This window comes from Siniperca chuatsi, linkage group LG4, assembly GCF_020085105.1.
Source record: "Siniperca chuatsi isolate FFG_IHB_CAS linkage group LG4, ASM2008510v1, whole genome shotgun sequence".
Taxonomy (NCBI): domain Eukaryota; kingdom Metazoa; phylum Chordata; class Actinopteri; order Centrarchiformes; family Sinipercidae; genus Siniperca; species Siniperca chuatsi.
The window spans coordinates 30,735,314-30,753,976 of NC_058045.1; the positions used below are offsets into that span (position 1 = coordinate 30,735,314).

Sequence of the window (18,663 nt, forward strand, 5' to 3'; positions counted from 1 at the left end):
GGAAAGTTTTTAGGGCTTTAGTAGCATTATTTGCAGTTTTAAAATGTACAAATACTGTGTTAGGGTCTCTGCGAAAGCAGCGCGTGTTTCGGAAAAATACATCTTTAGGAAACAAGTAACTTAATTAAAAAGTTTTGTACAAAAACTGTGACAGACTAACAAGATCCACCAGTTCTGGGTCAGAAACTCTTGCTTCATGGACTGATTAATACGTGCGAGATGTCATCATCATTCTTTATGTGTTTTTAGAGGCTTGAATCCAATGATCTTTCTAAATATTGTCACTGATTATTCACCATCTGATTGGGAGAACTGGAAACAGGTTTGGTTGTTGATTGTGAACATCTGTGTGTGGGTGCAGGTCTATAAAGGCCAGCAGACTGCAGTGTGACAGAAACCTCTGAACGTCGAGTTGGTGTCACATCAGTTTGGTGGCTGTGATGATTTAAGTTGAGGCCGGATTTAAAAATTTAAAGAATTAGAAATTTTAGAAAGAAGGTTTTAAAATAAAGAATCCCTCTGGGGCTTTATACTTTATACTCACCTCTTAGTCTTACTGCCTATCATGACTTAACACCAGCTTCTGAGTTTTTATTTCAGGAAAACATTTATTCAGGTTGGTCTTTACCAAGTTGTCCAGATGGAAATGAAAGTAAAAACCAACAGAAAGTGTCTTAGGAAGGTGTTTGAGCTTCAGTGCTCTTTTCCTCGGCTGACATTTTGTTATGTCGTTAGGTAAAGCACATGTGTAAATAATCAAATGAGCGATGCTTGAATTCCGTGTAGCTGGTTTCATGGGAGCATATCTATGTTCTCAGGGACCTAAGTTCCCTAACCCTAACCCTGGAACTGGGGAACATGGGACTGAAACATGACGGAAACATGTCGTTTAGCCTGTTTTTTAAGTATTGATGTGAGGAAGGTTACAGCCTCCTCATCGCTCCACACAGATCTGACGTCTTCAGCTCTTCACTGGAAGCTCGAGGGACAAATAAGTCACATGCCATCATTTATTCACTCTGTTTCCACTTTCTTTGTATCAATACACCAACTTTTCCACCTCAGCCAAGTGTAAAAAAACAACAAAACTCTCTTTTATATTTTGACTTGTTTGAATTTCCACTCAGTTTTTTTGTTCTTTAGGCACAAATTGAAAATGTGCATTAAAAACAAGTGGATCCAAACACACTATCACCTACTATAATCAGTCAAAATAAACCCCTTCTTTTAAAAGATTCCCTCATTTGGTATTTGGATGATGACGACGGTGGAGAGCACTATCTAACATCTCGCTCCAAAACATCTCACAGGTTTTCAGATGAGTTGAGATCTGGTGACCGAAGGCCGTAACATATGATTCACAACATTTTCACCAAGTGCATGTTGTGTGTTAAACTCATTTGAAACAACTCCATATGGGCACTCCAACAAGCAATGTTTTATTATAATGTCCCCCTGAAGGTGCTCCTCTGGTCAAACAGAGGAGCACCTTCAGCGGAAGACTCATCCCCCCACAATGCACCACAGAGCGCCACAGGAAGTCATTCCTGCCTGTGGCCATCAGACTCTTTAACTCCTCCCTCTGAGTGTCAGTCTGTATGACCCTAAGTCACTAAACTGGACATTGATCATTAACATCTCTGCAATACTTGAGATAATTCTGCAATATTCTGCGTTTAATATTGCTGTGCAATATACTCTGTTTTAGATATTTATTCATACTTCTATTACTGCTGTGCAATGTCCACCGACTCATAATCATCTTAATAAGCTACACTTAACTTGACAGTACTCATTATTGCACTATTACTTATTACTTATTTTATTACACTGTATTATTATACCGTACATACTTATCATCAACCGGTAAATCCACTTTGTACTTTACACTTAGTTTAATTTTATACTTATATCCACTTTGTACTTAATTTATCTTGCCTGTATTATAGTGTATTATACTTTGATTTGCTTAGTACTTCTATTCCTGTGTGCACTGACGTGACAGTGAGCTGCTGTAACAAAAGAGTTTCCCCTCGGGGATCAATAAAGTATTTCTGATTCTGATTAGGAGGAGTGATTTCAAGAATCTTAAAATTATCAGGTGAGTTTTTACTTGTTTTGGATTTGTAAAAACATGGGAAGTCTCAGAAGACAGGAGCCTCATGTAGAACAAACAGAATTATGCCAATATGTCATGAAACAATGAGGCGACGTGTTTTCAGGGTTTGATTTTCATAAGAATGAAAGCTTGATAGATGCGGTGCAGAAATGCCTGCAGTTCTTCTGTGCAGCCACATGATGGCGCTGCTGCCCAGTGAGTCAAACATGTCAACAGGTTGAATGTTCTGTATTTATTCAGACAAATATCTCAACATGTATTTTGTACAGACTTAGTGTGAGGGTTATCATAATATTCATAATATTAAAGTTTCGCCTCTTCACTCGCAGTATATGTGAAAATGTTTTCTTGGTGACACAGATGCAAAACTCAAATCATAAACGTCATTTGTGCAGCTGTTTTTAAAAGCCAGATATTTAAACCATTTAGAAAAAATATATTCAATTAAAAAATATAAGTAAACAAAATTAGACATGTATATTAAAAGCGGGGTTGTTCTGAAAAGACTGGTAAGAACATTTATGTTAAAAAATAACATTATTTAGAAAATTTGTTGCATAAAAGATCATTATTTTTGAGTTTTATAATTTAAATGTTTATAAAACCTACAGTTATCTTCTATTCGGCTAAAATAAACTATATTTAAATGTTCTGTTGGGTTTTTTTGTGCAAAACATTACATATTTCCTTGTAGCTTTTCCCACAAAAATGACCCTGAATAAAATTGTCCCGAGGCCTAAATAACAAATAATCATAAAATAAGTTCTTACATCAAAAATAAAATTAAAGCAGAGTCTTTTTTTTTTTGTATAAATAAGCATTTATTTGTCATTAGACTGTCACTCAGTTTTCAGATGTATAAATATAAAGTTTAACATTTTCACAACAAACAAAAGCACATACAGACAGAAACATTAAATACATAATTAATACTTTCAGTTGGAACAAATCAGCTCTTATTTACATATGTACAGAAACAGAAAAATGGTCCTCCGCTGCAGTGAATGAAAACGACAAATGAAATAACTTTTTTTTAGTTACTTGGACAGGAAGGCGGCCTGAGCCGAAGTCACTACAATACTCCCACAGTTGTGTTTGTGTCTGTGTTGGGTTCTGTTACTTATTTCTGCAGTTTTCCTACAGAAATCGTTCGTTTTGTATATCGCAGGATTACTGCGGCTCTTTTCCTGAGGGAACTGAACAGCTGGGGCTTTTACGACTTCAGATGGACGAAAGTGGAGGAATGTAAATGGATGTTTTTTTTTGTTTTGGTTTTTTTTTTTTTTTTGCCTCCGTCCTTCATCAAATAGACTTTACACAGAAAGGAAGAAAAATCCATCTGAATGACTCAGCTGAACCTTTAAAATATTTTTTCATAAATTAAAACAAAATAAAAATACAGCAAGAACTGAACGTATTACTATTCATCAGTAAACCTGTTTTTTTTTGGTTTTTTTAATGTTGCAAAAACTACATTTCCCAGCATTCAAGTGGTTTTAACTAAATCTAAAATTTACAGGAAGGGGAATCTGAGGGTCTGATGCGCTGACATATGGAAGGTCATTCATGCCACGAAAATTTATTTAATGTATGGAAATTTTGGAATGATTAACTTTTCATTCACATGACATACAAGGTCCAAATTCTGACTCTGACTATTACGGTCATTCGTATTTGTATTTCAATTTCCCCCTTTTATCAGTTTAAATGTATCCTGATATTTTTTCAAAATAAGAAATTCAAAATTTCAATTCTGACATTAAAGAAAAGAAGGTCAAAATTGTAATTATTATTTACAGATATTATTTGATACACTGAGAATCTTTTTATTTTTACGGCTACTGAATTGAGATTGAGTGAAGATTGAGATAGAAACTTCTTGTTTAGGTGGAGCCCCGAGTACTAGCACACTTCCAGAGTTTTTGACTGTATCTCACTGTCTTCCTCAGCACATGGAGTTTGTTCTGTAACTATAAAATTTTATATAAAATATCAAACTCCATCCATAGATTGAAGACAGTGCGATAAGGTTGAGAGCTCAGTAAAAGGCCAGTAAGTGGGCCTTAAGATTTTTACATTTTTTGACAAACTCAAAGGTTACGAATGATCTTTTACACTGATTTTGGTTTTTTTCCCCTGGCGGGAATGAGCTTCCATACGTTTCAACTTACGGAAATAAAAACAGGTGTTGACGTTGGTAAAACTCAAGATACTTCGGCTCTAAAAGATAAAACTTTACAGTTGAGAAACAGGTTGTGAAGACTCAGTTCAGCCCAGTAACTTTCACTGTGTGTGGATCTGTGTTGTATGACGGTGCGACTGGATTTTAAAGTCCCAGGTTGTGAAGGTCTATAGGACTTGATAGATCACGTTGGGGTCCTGGCTGGTGGTCGGGGAGGGGGTCTGGACCGGCCCGGGGGCCGCCGCCTCACCGGCCGGGTGTGCTGCTGGCAGGGGCTCGGGGCTGTCGGCGGCCGGCAGCAGGCTGCTGTTGTCGGTGGAGATCCGCTCCACGATGCTGGACAGACAGTCCAGACTGGAGACCACCGAGCTCCGGTCGCTCTTCAGACCGCCTGCATGAGACAAAACATCAGAGTTAGTAATTAAATTACTGCTCTCATAAACGTTTTAGTTAATGGGGTTTTTTTTTTTAAAGACATTTTTTTACTAAGTGACAAAACGATCATGAAGAAACGGCAACTGGAGCTGGAGACAAACAGCGTGGTCGAACATCATCAAAAGACGACAACAACAAAAGGAAGTGGAAGTCTCAGTTGCTCAGTTATTTTAATTTTAAATGAGTTTAATCATACAGCTTAAGTTTAGCTAAAGCTTGATGTTTCATTATTTTCCTTCTTAGATACAAAATGTGATTTAACTGTTATCAGGAACTCTTTCTCATGCCTATGGTGGGATGGTTTTTGACTCCATCTGTTTGATATTTTAAAAGAAAACTATGGATTAACAGTAAATAAATGTTTGCAAACTGTTGTACTTTTTTTTTTTTTTTTTTTTTTACAAAAGTGTTATTCATGTCTGGATTAAACTAATGAGATGTTTCAGTAAAACGGGCCAAAGAGATTCCCATGGAACAATTTACACCATTTAACATGAATTAAATCTGGACTCGACTAATGAGATTCTTCTCATATTTTCGTTTTTGCCAATAATATAACATATATACATAGTTTTTTTTAATGCAAAAGCTATTTCTATTATTTATAATTTACAGAAGTCAGTTTAAAGAAAAATGCTATTGTTTTATTGGCCTCATCAGCTTTTTACTGCTTGTTCTGTTTGTCTTTCCCTGCTAACTTGTCTTTGTTTTGCTACCAGGTCGTTTTATTATCTGAATTAGCAGCCTAATTGGCCTGTTGCCTGGTAACACCATCGTTAATCTGTTTATTAAGAGCTTTAAGGTTTCTTACCGTTTGGAGCCTCTGAGAAATAAGAGCTCCTCTCATAACTTCCTCTTCTGTTTGAGTGACAGGTCGGGCCGTTAAAATCCGTCTGCAGACAGAAAGAAATCAATCAATTAATTCAGAAATTTGATTTTACAACATGCAACAGGGACGTTTCTGCATTACTCATTAAACCAGTCACAGAAAGTCGCGATCTTATACTTAATGTTGCAGCAATTAATTAAAAATTTTTAAAAAAAAGGAGCGGAAAATAACAAAAAACTGGAGAAAAAGCCACATTTATATTTAAAACTAATTCACAACACAACTGTGTCTCATCGGAATACAACAGACTTACGGCACAACGCGAAATTATACGATGAATTAGTTTCGACACATTCGTTAAAATCAAAATATGTTTTCGATCTGCGTCGCTTTCCGACATGTTTCTGATCCTTAAAAACACAAAACATGTTGCTTTTTTAAAACATTAACTACTTATTTAAGGACAGAACTAATGTGATCTAAATACACTTTATTAGTTTCCACTAAAAAATAAATAAAAATGATGTCGCAATAAAATCTAGATGACGCTTCACTGAGGAAAAACGTGAACTACTTAGCTGTTTTTTCCTTCTGACACTAAACGACAGACAGGACCATCACTGTTAGATTTAAGGCCTGCGACTGCGGCTCTTCAAACTGTTTAGGCACAAAAACTAATTTTTGTGCCTAAACAAATGAAATTTAAAGCGCGACATTAAAAAGGAGAACAGAATCGATCAGAAACCAAAACTATAACCAATCTAAAGTCTGGTTTCAGGGTTGGAGTCACGAGAATGGATCTAAGATTAAAAAAAAAAAATGAGCTCAAATTTAAAATAAAACAATAAACTAAACGAAAAGTCTGTTAAGTGAAAAATGAACGTGCGTAAAGACGCACTGGAGAAACTCTTGGACACATAAAAACGCCGCGCGCTCAGACAGATCCCCCCCCCCCTCCTCTTTAACACCTGTCAGTCCCTGAACTCACCATGCCGTCGGAGCAGTTGGAGCGGGGGCTGGAGGCGTCTGAGTCCCCGTTGTAGTGCTCCAGCACCGGGTAGAAGCCGTCGTCCTGCCCGCCGCGCAGCAGCGCCTGCAGGGACTCGATGTAGCTGATGGCGTTGCGCAGGATCTCCACTTTGGGCAGCCGCTGGTTGGGGTTGGCCGACGTGCAGCGCTTCAGGGTCTCGAAGGCGTCGTTCACCTTGCTGAGCCGCCGGCGCTCCCGCAGCGTGGCCGCCTTCCGCCGGTCCGCGTTGGTGGTCTTCCGCTTGCAGGCCTTGCAGGCCCAGAGCAGGCAGCGGCCCGCCTGGTGGTGCCCGCTGGGGGCGCGGACGTGTTCATCGTCCTCCACCTCGGCGTGGTGATGGAGGTGCAGGAGGGAGGACGGGGAGGAGGAAGAGGAGGAGGAAGGGGAGGGTGAGGCCGAAGAGGAGGAGTCGTCCGGCTTCAGTAGGCCCACATGGACCAGCCGCGGGTCCAGGTCCTCGAAGAAGTGCATGTCGCTGGTGTTGAAGCAGGGGTCGTCATAGAAATCATCTGCGGCAGGGATGGGGAAGGAGATATCCGACAGCTCCATGGTTCAGCCCCAAACGCGCCAAACAAGACAAATCCAGTGAAAGAGACAAAACCAAAAACTTCTCACGGGGGAACAGAGGAGAGGGACTCTGACGTGAAGCGGTTTCTGTGTTTTCGAGGGAGAGGGGGGGGAGGGGAATGTGGAGTCCTGTCACAAACTGTTCTGGTCTCCGCTGTTGACCTGGATCTTCTTATACCTGGGACACCAGCAGGGGGCGGGGTCAGGATGGCGATGTCCGCGGAGGCCTGACCAATCAGCTGGCAGCAGGAGGGGTTTACAACTTCACGGTAATTAGTGTACAATTACCCCTAACAGAGCACTAACAGCAGGGTAATATACTGCTGAACACAGGGGGGGCGTGCACACGTGTACAGTCAGAGGAATATCATTTATTTTATAATATTATATTTATTATAATAATATTTTAGACCTGCGGCTGGATGGATGTTTCATCTTTTGCATTTTCTTGCATTTTATTCGTTATATTCTTCTGTACGTGTTAGTCTACTTGTTGACATTTTAATGTAAAGCACACTTGTAATGAAATGTGGTCTTGCCTTGCAACATGGGACTGGTTTGAAAAAAAAAACAGAGTATAATATTAACAAAAAAAGAGAAAGTAAAAATGTAATTACGAGGCCTAATCTGATCTATTGGCCCACAGAATAAAATAATTTTTAAAAAAGAAAAAGAGACTTAAAAGGAAACAAATACGTTAAACAAAGTAACTGAAGGCCTGATTAAATAATTCACAAACCTGATAAGAATAAAGATCTAAAGAGGGGAATAAGAATAAGAGGGAAATAAAAGCCAATCTGATTTATAAGAAAACCAAATTTCTCTCATTTATTTACATTTATAAAGAGAAAGTATCATTTTAAAAAGAGGAATTTTCTAAATCAAAGCAGAAAACAAGTTTGAGTCTTTATTTCAGCAGCTAGAATTTTATAATTTAGTTATCAAATTTGGGCAAAAAAAAAAGATAATTCAAAAGTCTGACCTTTGACCTCCTCTACTGGCTGTTTTGTAATGTTGGTGATGAAGCAGCTTCAGGCTGGACTTGAATCAGGTCTGACATCCGATGAAGAAACAACAACAACAACTACAAAATAAATCAAGTCAGCTGAAACAACCCCCCCCCCCCCCCCAAACCATTTTTCTGGAAAACTCATCAAGAGATGTGTCACTTCCAAAATTAGCAGAAAACGGCTTCACTCATGTTTCACGTGAGCTGAACTGCATTTGTAAAGAGTGTAAATACTGCATGAAAGTGTGAACTGAAGTTAAATGTCAGAGTGTATTTTTAGTCTGCAGTGGGAGCTGACCTCCTCCTCTCTGCCTGCAGATCTCCTCCCGGCTGCCGTCCACAAACCTTTCAAATGCGCATTGTTGATTTTCACAAAACATGCAGCAGTTTCGCGTTAAGTGCTGTGCGGCTGCAGTACACAGGTGCTGCAGCTGGATGGCGCTGCAGAGCAGATCCTGCAGCCAACAGTCTACCTCAGGACCACCGGCCCCCTTTTCTCCGCCCTGAGCTGAGTCTTGCAGGCTGTGAACTAACTACCCATCAACCTCTGCCAGTCAAACGGCGACAGATGGTTAGAAGCTGTACTCCGAGGATGCTTTAAGTGTTTGAGGAAATATTCAAACCCTCTGCTCACAGGATTATCACTATCACTCCAAAAATGATTGACAGGTCTTTTAATACAGGACCTAATTTTTTTTTGCTGCTATTAACGGTTTGTGTATAGAAGTTGAATGTTTCCAAACACGAGTTAAACACACTTAAAAAGTGTAAACTTAATGCTGTATATGTAAATTTACCTGTAATTTATATGGTCAAAAAATGCAGAATGATCCTTTAAATTCACTGATTTTGACCGATATATTATTATTTTTCAGTAATTTTCAGAGTGCAAAACATTGCCGCAAAACAATTCTTCTAACTTTAACTTTATTACATAGTGCACAACAAACCCAGACTTGTGTTTTTAATAGTCACAAAAAAACAAAAAAAAAAACAAACAAACCTCAGCAACATAACAAACAAACTACAAACTATTTCATACAGCTGTCAAACAGCTCGTGGCTTCTCCTTCACAGTGGAGCTCTGTCCGGCCAATAAAAGTCACAAAACAAGAATATATGATTTAAATACTGAAATACATGGTGAATAAATAATAAGAAATAAAATGACATTTATGTGTTTATGTGTTCACAAACAGAAGGTGCAGAGTAGCCGTAATAAATATATACTTGCATAAAGTGTATATATACGTTTACAACTGCTTCATTTACATTTAGGAAACATTCATAGTTTTTTAAAAAGTATTTAGTCACTACATTTCCTTGCTGTTGTATACGGGGCTGGTTACTGAACAAAAACACTTCCGTCAGATCAGAGAATCAAAAACGATCAGGTAGGCTCCCGAAAGCTGGCATTGAATGCATCGATTGATTTGTTGGCTACTGGAAAAAATGTTAAAGAAAAACGTGTTTAAATTCTTCAAAGGAAGGTCTTAAAAAATAGCATTTTAATTAACATTAACAGCAGTTGGAGCCGTTTGTCCTGTCAGGTTGCCAGATTTAAACTCTGTGCTAACTCTATCAGCTGGCTACAGGGTGGACTGGTGACTAGCTTGTTAGCTAACAAGATACAACATGTAAATCAGACAGCTTTGCAGGCGTTGGAAGGTGGATTTCTTTTTCTTTTGATGGAGCTAGGCTAGCAGTTTCCCCCTGCTTTCAGTCTTTGTGCTAAGCTAGGCTGGACAACGTTTATCTCCCTTCTAAATTTGTTTCATTTACTTCCTGTTTATCAAAAAAAAAAGTTTCTCCAATCACACTAACCCTTCCATTATTCACTAATTACAAAAGAGAGCAAACACACACGCAACAAACAGACAACAATAGTGAACAGGCGGCAACTCGCTAGTTAGCTTGACCGTGTTTTGAAAGCTACGCTAAGTCAAGGAGGATCATGAGATTAGAGTATTTAATGGAAAACTTAATGGAGAAATGTAAATCCGACAGCTCTGGAGTTGTTTGAAGGTGCATTTTTTTTAGTTATGATAGCTAGCAGGTTCCTCCCTCTTCGTGCTAAGCTGAACACAGCCTGGACAGCCTCAATCGCCTTAATTTCAAAAACGTGCTTCTCCAGTCGCATGGACTATTCACTTATATAGTAAGTATAAAAGAAAGGAAACACATTGCATGGTGTGAACAGGTTCTAACTTTTCAGTTAACAGTTTTGACAGTGTTTATATATATATATATATATTTAATGGTAAGGTATTTCGATTCCAACCTGCGGCCCTTTGCTGCTTGTCATCCCCTCTCTCTCACCTGCCTTACCTGTCTCTATCTACAGCTGTCACTGTCCAATAAAGGCAAAATGCCCAGAAAAATAATCTAAAAGAAAACATAACTTTCAACAGTTCAGAATGTAAATCAGACAGCTTTGGAGTTGCTGGAAGGTTGTTGTTTTTTTGTCTTTTAGAGCTTGGCTAGCAGTTTACCTCTGCTTCCAGTCTTTGTGCTAAGCTAGGCTAAACACAGCCTGGACATATCTCTGTACAGGAGGCAGAGAGATGACACTAATATCTATCTTAACTCTGGGGAAGATGGCTAACAAGCAAATTTCCCAAAATGTCACCCTGGTCCGTTGGAGAAAATCTGATTTTTTATCTTTCACAGAGGAAATTTAACTTTTTGTTCTCTCGTTTCCAATCTTTTATATCAATTAAGACGTCTTTTTGACTGATTGACACATTGATTATCTGGTCAGCTCCTCCTGCAGCTCGTTCAGGATGTACTCTCCGAACCCCCCCGTCTGGTCGTTGGTGCAGCCCACCCGGCGGGCGCTGGTGAGCAGGTCTCCCAGCAGTTTGAGGCGGTCCACCCGTGGCGTCAGGAAGTGGCTCTTCACAACGCTGGCGGTGTGCGGGTCTCCTTGGTTGCGGGCCAGCTGGCTCAGCTCAACCAGGGCGCCAACTTCCTCCTTCAGCTGGAGCAGCAGCAGCTCCAGAGCCGGTAACACTGCGCAGACTCCCTCACAGCCCGGCTTCTGAAAATCAAAGACACACCAAAACTTGACCTGCTGGTGGCAGGATGGCGAGATCAGCGGCCCGTAGGTCAAACGCTTCGGTAGAAGTGTTTAGTACCTGAACAAATAAATCTTAAAACGGAACATTTGTGTCACTGACAGATCGGTAGTATTTTGCATCAGTGTTACTTATGATTAAAAGCTCACTGAAAGACAGAGAAGCCACAGAAACTATCATGATGTGATAACGCTGTTGTAGACTGGTGGTTGCTGAGCTATTAACCTAATAAACAATGCTTAATTGGTCTGTTTCAGACTCAACTGAACCAAATATTTTAATCAGCACTTAGGGCTTAGTCAGACCAGCACTTATGTCAGCAAAATTTCAAAATCAATTAATTTCAATGGAAACGCTGCGATCGGTTGATTCACTTCCGAGGGCAAGTAAATCTGCGCTTTTCATTAATTTTTCACGAACTTTGAAGGTCTGGAAAGTGTCAAAAAATAAAGGAAACTATTATTAATTTTGTTGCAACATCTAATTTTAAATAAACTGTACCACAAAATTAGATGCAGTCAGTCGTGAGGTAGCAGTGAATGATACAAATACTTCTCTTGAACAAACTTTCTTTAGTTATTGTCTGGTTAGCGACCAGCTAGCTTGGTGGGCTACTGATGATAGCTAGCAATAGCACGTTCCCAGATAGCTAGCATACTACCAGTTAGCTCTCCAACCACAGTAGCTCGCCAAATATCCCCGCAAGTAGTCACTACGTCGACGTGTGAATGATTCAGCTCTTCTTACCAGAAGTAAGAAGAGCTGAATCATTCACACAATGACGATCATCAATATGTTCTTCGTTCTGTTCAACATTTTCATATTGTGGCGATGCTAGCAGACTTTAACTCTTGTATTTTACTTAGCAGCTTCATCCTGAGACAGTTAGCTGTCTCATGTAGCATTGAAAACTTTCATATCAAAGTGCTGATTGCCAGACATACTTTAAACTTGACACTAAACTATTTGACCCACTTTTGTAGCTGTTTCTTAAGTTTCTTCAGAATAAAAGTCCTTCTCCATGATGTTATTTTGTCTCCATGTTGTATTTGAAGCAGTATAAGATGGGGTGACATGTACTTGGTTTACTTTGAAACTATCTTACAAACAAAATCGTCCACAACCCGCAAAAACTAAATCAAACTGAGGTGAAAAGCAAACGACTCTGTTGTCTCGTTGAGGTACACGACACTTGAGAGACGGATAACAAGGTGTCCCAAACTGCTGCTGACTGTTCCCGGGCCTCAGTCCTGAAACGATTTTACACGACTCATAAACCCGGGCTGGCGGTCGGAGGCCACGCTGCGACGCGCCAACGCCACTGCCGCCGATGCCGTTGGCCATCTGGAAACACCATCAGCACCACCGTCCCTCTGCCGCAGCATTAATCTCGCCAATTTTCCGGAACTCAGGAGGGGGGGAATGTACACCCTGAGAGGCTTTAGGCCAGATCCAGGGGCAGGTCTCCAGGGGTTTAACCTCCCTCCCTCCTTCTCCAGCCTCTTGGTACATTAACCCCCCTGCGTCCTATCGCTAACGCCTGGCCCAAATGAAGAGCTTCGTTCCAAAATGAGATCTCTGCCCGTTGGGGGGGAAAAAAGAAACATGGGGAGAGAAGACACCTGCTCTGACAAAATGAAGGATAGCGCAGAAGGAAAAATAAATCCTTTTTGGGAGGAAGGCGAGGTCGCTGGCAGAGTAAAACGAGAACGCTGTTACAGACTGAAGCTTCTCTGTCTCACAGATAAAGTTCAGATCATAAATTTAGTTTCAAAATGGATCCACAAATCAACTCTTCATACCGGATCATCTAAACGCTCCTCAGGACCCACGAGGATTCAACCTGAGGAGCAGGGTCCAACAACCCTCCCCCACCCTGCTGAAATGTCTTTGGGCAACAAACGCTCTTAACCCTGACCTCTGACTGACTTCTGTTTGTCTGTGTGACAGTGGTGGAAAGTAACAAAGTGCATTTACTCAAGTACTGCACTTGTATTTGCTTATACCTCTACTACACTGGGGAATATTGTACTTTTCACTCCACTACTTTTATCCGACAGCTGGAATTACTGGTTACTTTTCAGTTTTGGATTTTACACACAAAACATGTTTATCTTAAAATATATGACGCATTGTTGTAGATTACAACCCAACAGTATAGAAAGTAGTTAAAATTAGCTCCATCTCAACCAACTAAAACATAACCCATAGTCCAATAATACAGCACGATGAAAAGGGGCCCTTCTGCATATTTCTGTATGTACTTTTGATGCATAACAAGTACATTTTGCTGATAATACCTGCATACTTTTTCTTTACATTTTTGACTGCAGGACTTTTGCTTGTGACAAAGCATTTTTACATTGTGATACTGCAACTTTGACTCAAGTGAAGGATCTGAATACTTCTTCCACCGCTGTTCTGTGAAGACAAGTTATGCTGTGCCATAAAAAATACTGATGTTATAGTTACATTAGAGTTATAATCCTCTAAAGTTAAACCCCACTTTTGATACTAGTTATGGTCGGCATTTTTTCAGCAATACCCGTTGAATGTATTTACATTCTGTGATTATCTCTCTATATAGTAGTAGTTATTGATAATGGCGGAGTCAGCAAGCAGCATGTAATCCTGCACAATTTGATCTGATTGCTATCAGCCTCACTGTTTACTGTCCACTCTCCTGGAGCCGTATCAGAGCTGGATTAAGCTACTGCTAATGCTAACCCAACATTTCTTACTGCCGCTGCTTCACATTAATAGTGTTCAATTGGACGAACATAAAGTGGCTTTTATTGTGAAGCCGCAGGAAATGCAATCTATTTGATTTTTCATCAAAATCATCGTTTGTTTGGCTGCACTGTAAACGGATCCAACCAGCTGCTCTTCGGTTGTATTTCAGAAAAAGTAGCTGCTCGACGAGTGTTTGCTGTAGTATTCAACCGCAACAACTGTTACCATGGTAACCACAGGCGTCGCCAAATCAACCAGGACTGAAATATTAAGGATTTCAACTTTCAGCACCATAATGTTAATAGCACCTCAAAACATCTCATGTCAGATGATTTGAGTGATTACAAGCTGTTGTGATACTTGACCTTGCTGAAGTCATATGATCATATCAGTGTAATGACATGTTCACCCATCATGTGGGTGGAATGCATGAGTGTCCACATACTTTTGGCCGTGTTGTCAAAAACCCATTATATTTGGAAACATGGAAAGTGTTTTACGAAGAAAACAACGTGTTTAAACTTAAAAACGAACAGCAGAAAATAATAATAACAGTGAACAAATAATAAAAAATAATAATAATGCAATAATAACAAAACAACTTCCTGACAGATTTTACCTGGATGTCCTTGCCACAGAAGTTGCCCCCCCTCTCAGCCAGGTAGCCCAGCATGGCCTCGGCCTCCTCTACCTGCTTCAGCGCCTCCTGGTGGAAGAAAGAAGCGACGCGGGGCAGAGCGACATCGTCTCGCTCAAACACACTGGCCTGCAGGAGACAAAACAAAGGCTTTACACTGATGACACAGCCCGAGTGTACATGAAGAAGACACACTGAAACACCTCATCATGACGTGTTATACTGCCCCCAAACTCTACTATAAACTGTGAGTGTTAAGTCACTAAACCTCATCATTAACATCACTGCGATACTTGAAATATTGTGCAATATTCTCTGTTTAATACTCCTGTGCAATATACTCTGCTTTCAGTTTAATATTCCCTGTTTATTGATATTTATTCATACTTATATTACTGCTGTGCAATATCCACCGTCTCATAATCATCTTAATAAGCTACACTTAACTTGACAGTACTCATTATTGCACTATTACTTATATATTTACATTGTATTATTATACCATACTATACTTATCAACCTGTAAATCCACTTTTGTACTTTACACTTATTTTAATTTTATACTTATATCCACTTTGTACTTTGTAATTTATCTTGCCTGTATTATAGTGTATTATATACTTTGATTTGCTTAGATCTATTCCTGTGTGCACTGACGTGACAGTGAGCTGCTGTAACAAAAGAGTTTCCCCTCGGGGATCAATAAAGTATTTCTGATTCTGATTAGGAGGAGTGATTTCAAGAATCTTAAAATAATCAGGTGAGTTTTTACTTATTTTGGATTTCTAAAAACATTGGGAAGTCTGAGAAGACAGGAGCCTCATGTAGAACAAACAGAATTATGCCAATATGTCATGAAACAATGAGGCGACGTGTTTTCAGGGTTTGATTTTCATAAGAATGAAAGCTTGATAGATGCGGTGCAGAAATACCTGCAGTTCTTACTTACTACTTATTACTTATATTATTACATTGTATTAATAATATAAGTAATATATAGTACGGTACATTATACCGTACTATACTTATCAACCTCTAAATCCACCTTTGTACTTTACACTTATTTTAATTTTATACTTTATATCCACTTTGTACTTAATTTATCTTGCCTGTATTATAGTGTCTTATATTTTGATTTGCACATCTCTTATTTCTTATTAGAAATAATTGTCTTGTTGCGGACTTATTTTATTATTATTTCTATTTTTATTCTATTAGTACTTCTATTCCTGTGTGCACTGACGTGACAGTGATCCCCGATAGTTTCCCCTCGGGGATCAATAAAGTCTTTCTGATTCTGATTCTGAAAACATTTTGTGGCCCCTCTGTCCCACTTGGCCCACACACAGTTTACATTGTTTTGTTTTTAAAAAATATCTTAATTGATTTAAAATTTTACATGGACAAACATTTGCTATGAAAGGAAACGTGATGACATCTCACACACAAAAACAGCTTTTCTGGGCTCGGAGAAAGTTACGCTCTTGGTTTAAAACACAAGACACTGGTTTCAGCCCAGGTTCTGCCTCATTTTCAATTTTTGCATTTCAAGACTGAATCAATCATATAGTAGACGAGACATGTTCATCACTACAGGGAGGCAGTCGCTCTCCTAATGTGCCGAAGTCAAGTGTAGGTTAAACTGTCAGATGGAGTACTTGATGAACGGCGTGCATTTGTATTTGTGGTACTCAATATAGAGTTTAGTGTGGCCTTATCTCATTTTCTAATATTTAAATCTTTATTTTACACTGATACTTTATGTGTACAGTAGTAAAAAATGGACGTGAAGGTTGTACCCTTAAAGTGTACGATCTCTTGTGGCATTAATATTACTAATTTAAATCCTCGCAGTACATCTGAACTCTTATGCTGTGTTTTTAATTTACTTACTGTATTTTTTTAGCCTGTTTGATTTTCCTTCTAATTTCTGCCTTATAGTGACATTGTTGAAGGCTATTTGTGTTTTTTGTAATATAATGACAAACATTGCCTAGCAAGGATTTAAATAAATAAATATGGCCAACAAGAATTTTATATTTGCATATTTATTTATTTAAGTAACACATGTTTGATATATTATAGGCTGATAAGGGATTTTTTATAATTAACACAATTAAATTTGAACTTTAAGGCCAACAAAAATGTAATTTTTGTATAAAGTTCAAATTTAAACATGTTAAGTATAAAAATCCCTTATCAGCCTATAACGTATCGAACATGTGTTAGTTTTTTAATTTTGTATTTCCACCAGATTTTTCAATGGACGCTACAGCCTTAATGGATGAAAAATTGTAAATATTCCTGAAATAGTCTGAGTCTTGAGTTTTAGTTTCTATACTTTAGTTAGTGATGTCCAGTGGTGGAAGAAGTATTGAGATCCTACATAAAAGTACTAATACCACACTGTGAAATTACTCCACAAGTAAAAGCCCTACATTCAAAACTTTACTTAAGTAAAAGTATGTGAGTATTATCAGCAAAATGTACTTAAAGTATGAAAAGTAAAAGTACTTATTGTGCAGTAAAATGCATCAGGTCAGTGTTTTCCTATTATATCAGATGTTTCTGGAAACATCCTTCAGTTTATCACAAACATTCACCAAATTTGGAGATACGTGGTTTTCACTGGACAGGAAGGGGATGAAAAATAACAGAAATAAGTGACTAAAGCTGTCAGACAAAATGTAGTTTAGTAAAAAAGTGCAATATCTGCCTCTGAGCTGTGGTGGAGTAGAAGTATACAGGTGCATAAAGTGGAAATACTCAAGTAAAGTACCTAAAATTTGTAGTTAAGTGGGCCTACAGTAGGCTACTTGAGTAAATGTACTTAGTTACTTTCCACCACTGGTGATGTGTCAGTCACACAGAGCAGACCTCCATGCTGGATGCTGCTTGTGTCTCCTACCAGAGCCTGCAGCCGGTACGCTCCGTCCCACAGCAGGCTGCTCGCCCCGCACAGAGCCTCCTCCACGGCGGCCGGCAGGTTGTGTCTGGCCCGGCTGCCCGCGGAGCTCCGGTGCGCTCTGCACAGCGGCAGGCTGCTCTTTAACCTCTTTCCTGCGGGCTCAGCCATGTCACCGCCCGGACACTGTACTCTGACACAACAAGCGACCGCAGAGGTAAATTACAGGTGATAAACTCGACTCCCTGATAACCTCAGCTTCTCAAACGCGCCTACTTCCAGCTGACCTGACCCGTCAACACAGGATAAATTTAGCCCGCATGGATCAACTGTTTCCCGGTCAGCTGCTCAAGTTCATCCGGTGTGTTTGAGCTGCAGCAACAACAAACCAACAACAGTTATATAACGGAATTATAATCATATCAACATGAGTGCAGGCTGACTGTGGCCCAGTGATGGAGTCAGATCAAATGAAAGCTTCATTTCCTTTATTGATTTCTACTTTTCTGCTGTTTCCAGATGCAGGAGTCACTTTATTTTTTTGTAAAATAAGAGACACAATATTTTCCTCTTTATCATGATGACTCATGAGTCCACTGAGTCTTTTTAACTGAAGGATCTTCTGCATTAAGCTCCTAATGAGGCTCTAATTAGGGCTTAAATAACAGAGAGGTTCCCTGCAGCCTAAATATGGGTAAAGCACAGTGGTGGAAGAAGTACTCAGATGCATTAAATAAGAAAAAGTAACAATACCACAATGTAGAAATACTAGTCCTGCATCCAAATCCCTAGTTAAGTAAAAGTACACAAGTATTCACAACAAAATATTCCCTCTGACTGATGATACGTTTCTATCTGACAATATGAGATTGTTTATATCATCAATGTTAAGTTAAATAAGTTGCATTTTACTGTTGTAGCTTCTCGAGGTGGAGCTGGTTTTAACTACTTTATATACAGTTAGCTAGTTTTAACTGCTTGAGATGATTAATGGGAGAGAAAAGAAGAAAAAACAAAGTTCTGATATATAAATTTGTCTTTTCTCTAATCTTTCATTTTTTGTGAAATATTGAATAATTTTACCACTTTGAACCTCTAATAATTATTTATATGAAACCATGTGATAAATTTAGAGGGGAAA

At 39.0% G+C, this 18,663-nt stretch overlaps 2 protein-coding genes and 1 long non-coding RNA gene across 3 annotated transcripts; 1 reads left to right on the forward strand and 2 right to left on the reverse strand.

Annotated features, from left to right (window-relative positions):
- Nucleotides 1-2,915: 2,915 nt before the first annotated feature.
- Nucleotides 2,916-7,290, reverse strand: myod1 (myogenic differentiation 1). The gene is made up of 3 exons (XM_044193465.1): nt 6,554-7,290; nt 5,548-5,629; nt 2,916-4,692 (listed from the first exon to the last, which is right to left on the reverse strand). The coding sequence occupies exons 1-3, from the start codon at nt 7,142-7,144 to the stop codon at nt 4,469-4,471; spliced, it is 897 nt and encodes a 298-aa protein (XP_044049400.1). The 5' UTR covers nt 7,145-7,290; the 3' UTR covers nt 2,916-4,468.
- Nucleotides 7,291-7,321: 31 nt separating this feature from the next.
- On the forward strand, nt 7,322-9,202 carry LOC122874923. Its single transcript, XR_006377707.1, has 2 exons — nt 7,322-7,431; nt 8,490-9,202. It is a non-coding gene; the product is annotated as an uncharacterized LOC122874923 (long non-coding RNA).
- On the reverse strand, nt 9,082-17,864 carry zgc:172145 (Ferritin light chain, oocyte isoform-like). Its single transcript, XM_044193467.1, has 3 exons — nt 17,526-17,864; nt 14,600-14,746; nt 9,082-11,210 (listed from the first exon to the last, which is right to left on the reverse strand). The coding sequence occupies exons 1-3, from the start codon at nt 17,691-17,693 to the stop codon at nt 10,920-10,922; spliced, it is 606 nt and encodes a 201-aa protein (XP_044049402.1). The 5' UTR covers nt 17,694-17,864; the 3' UTR covers nt 9,082-10,919.
- Between the last annotated feature and the right edge of the window lie 799 nt (nt 17,865-18,663).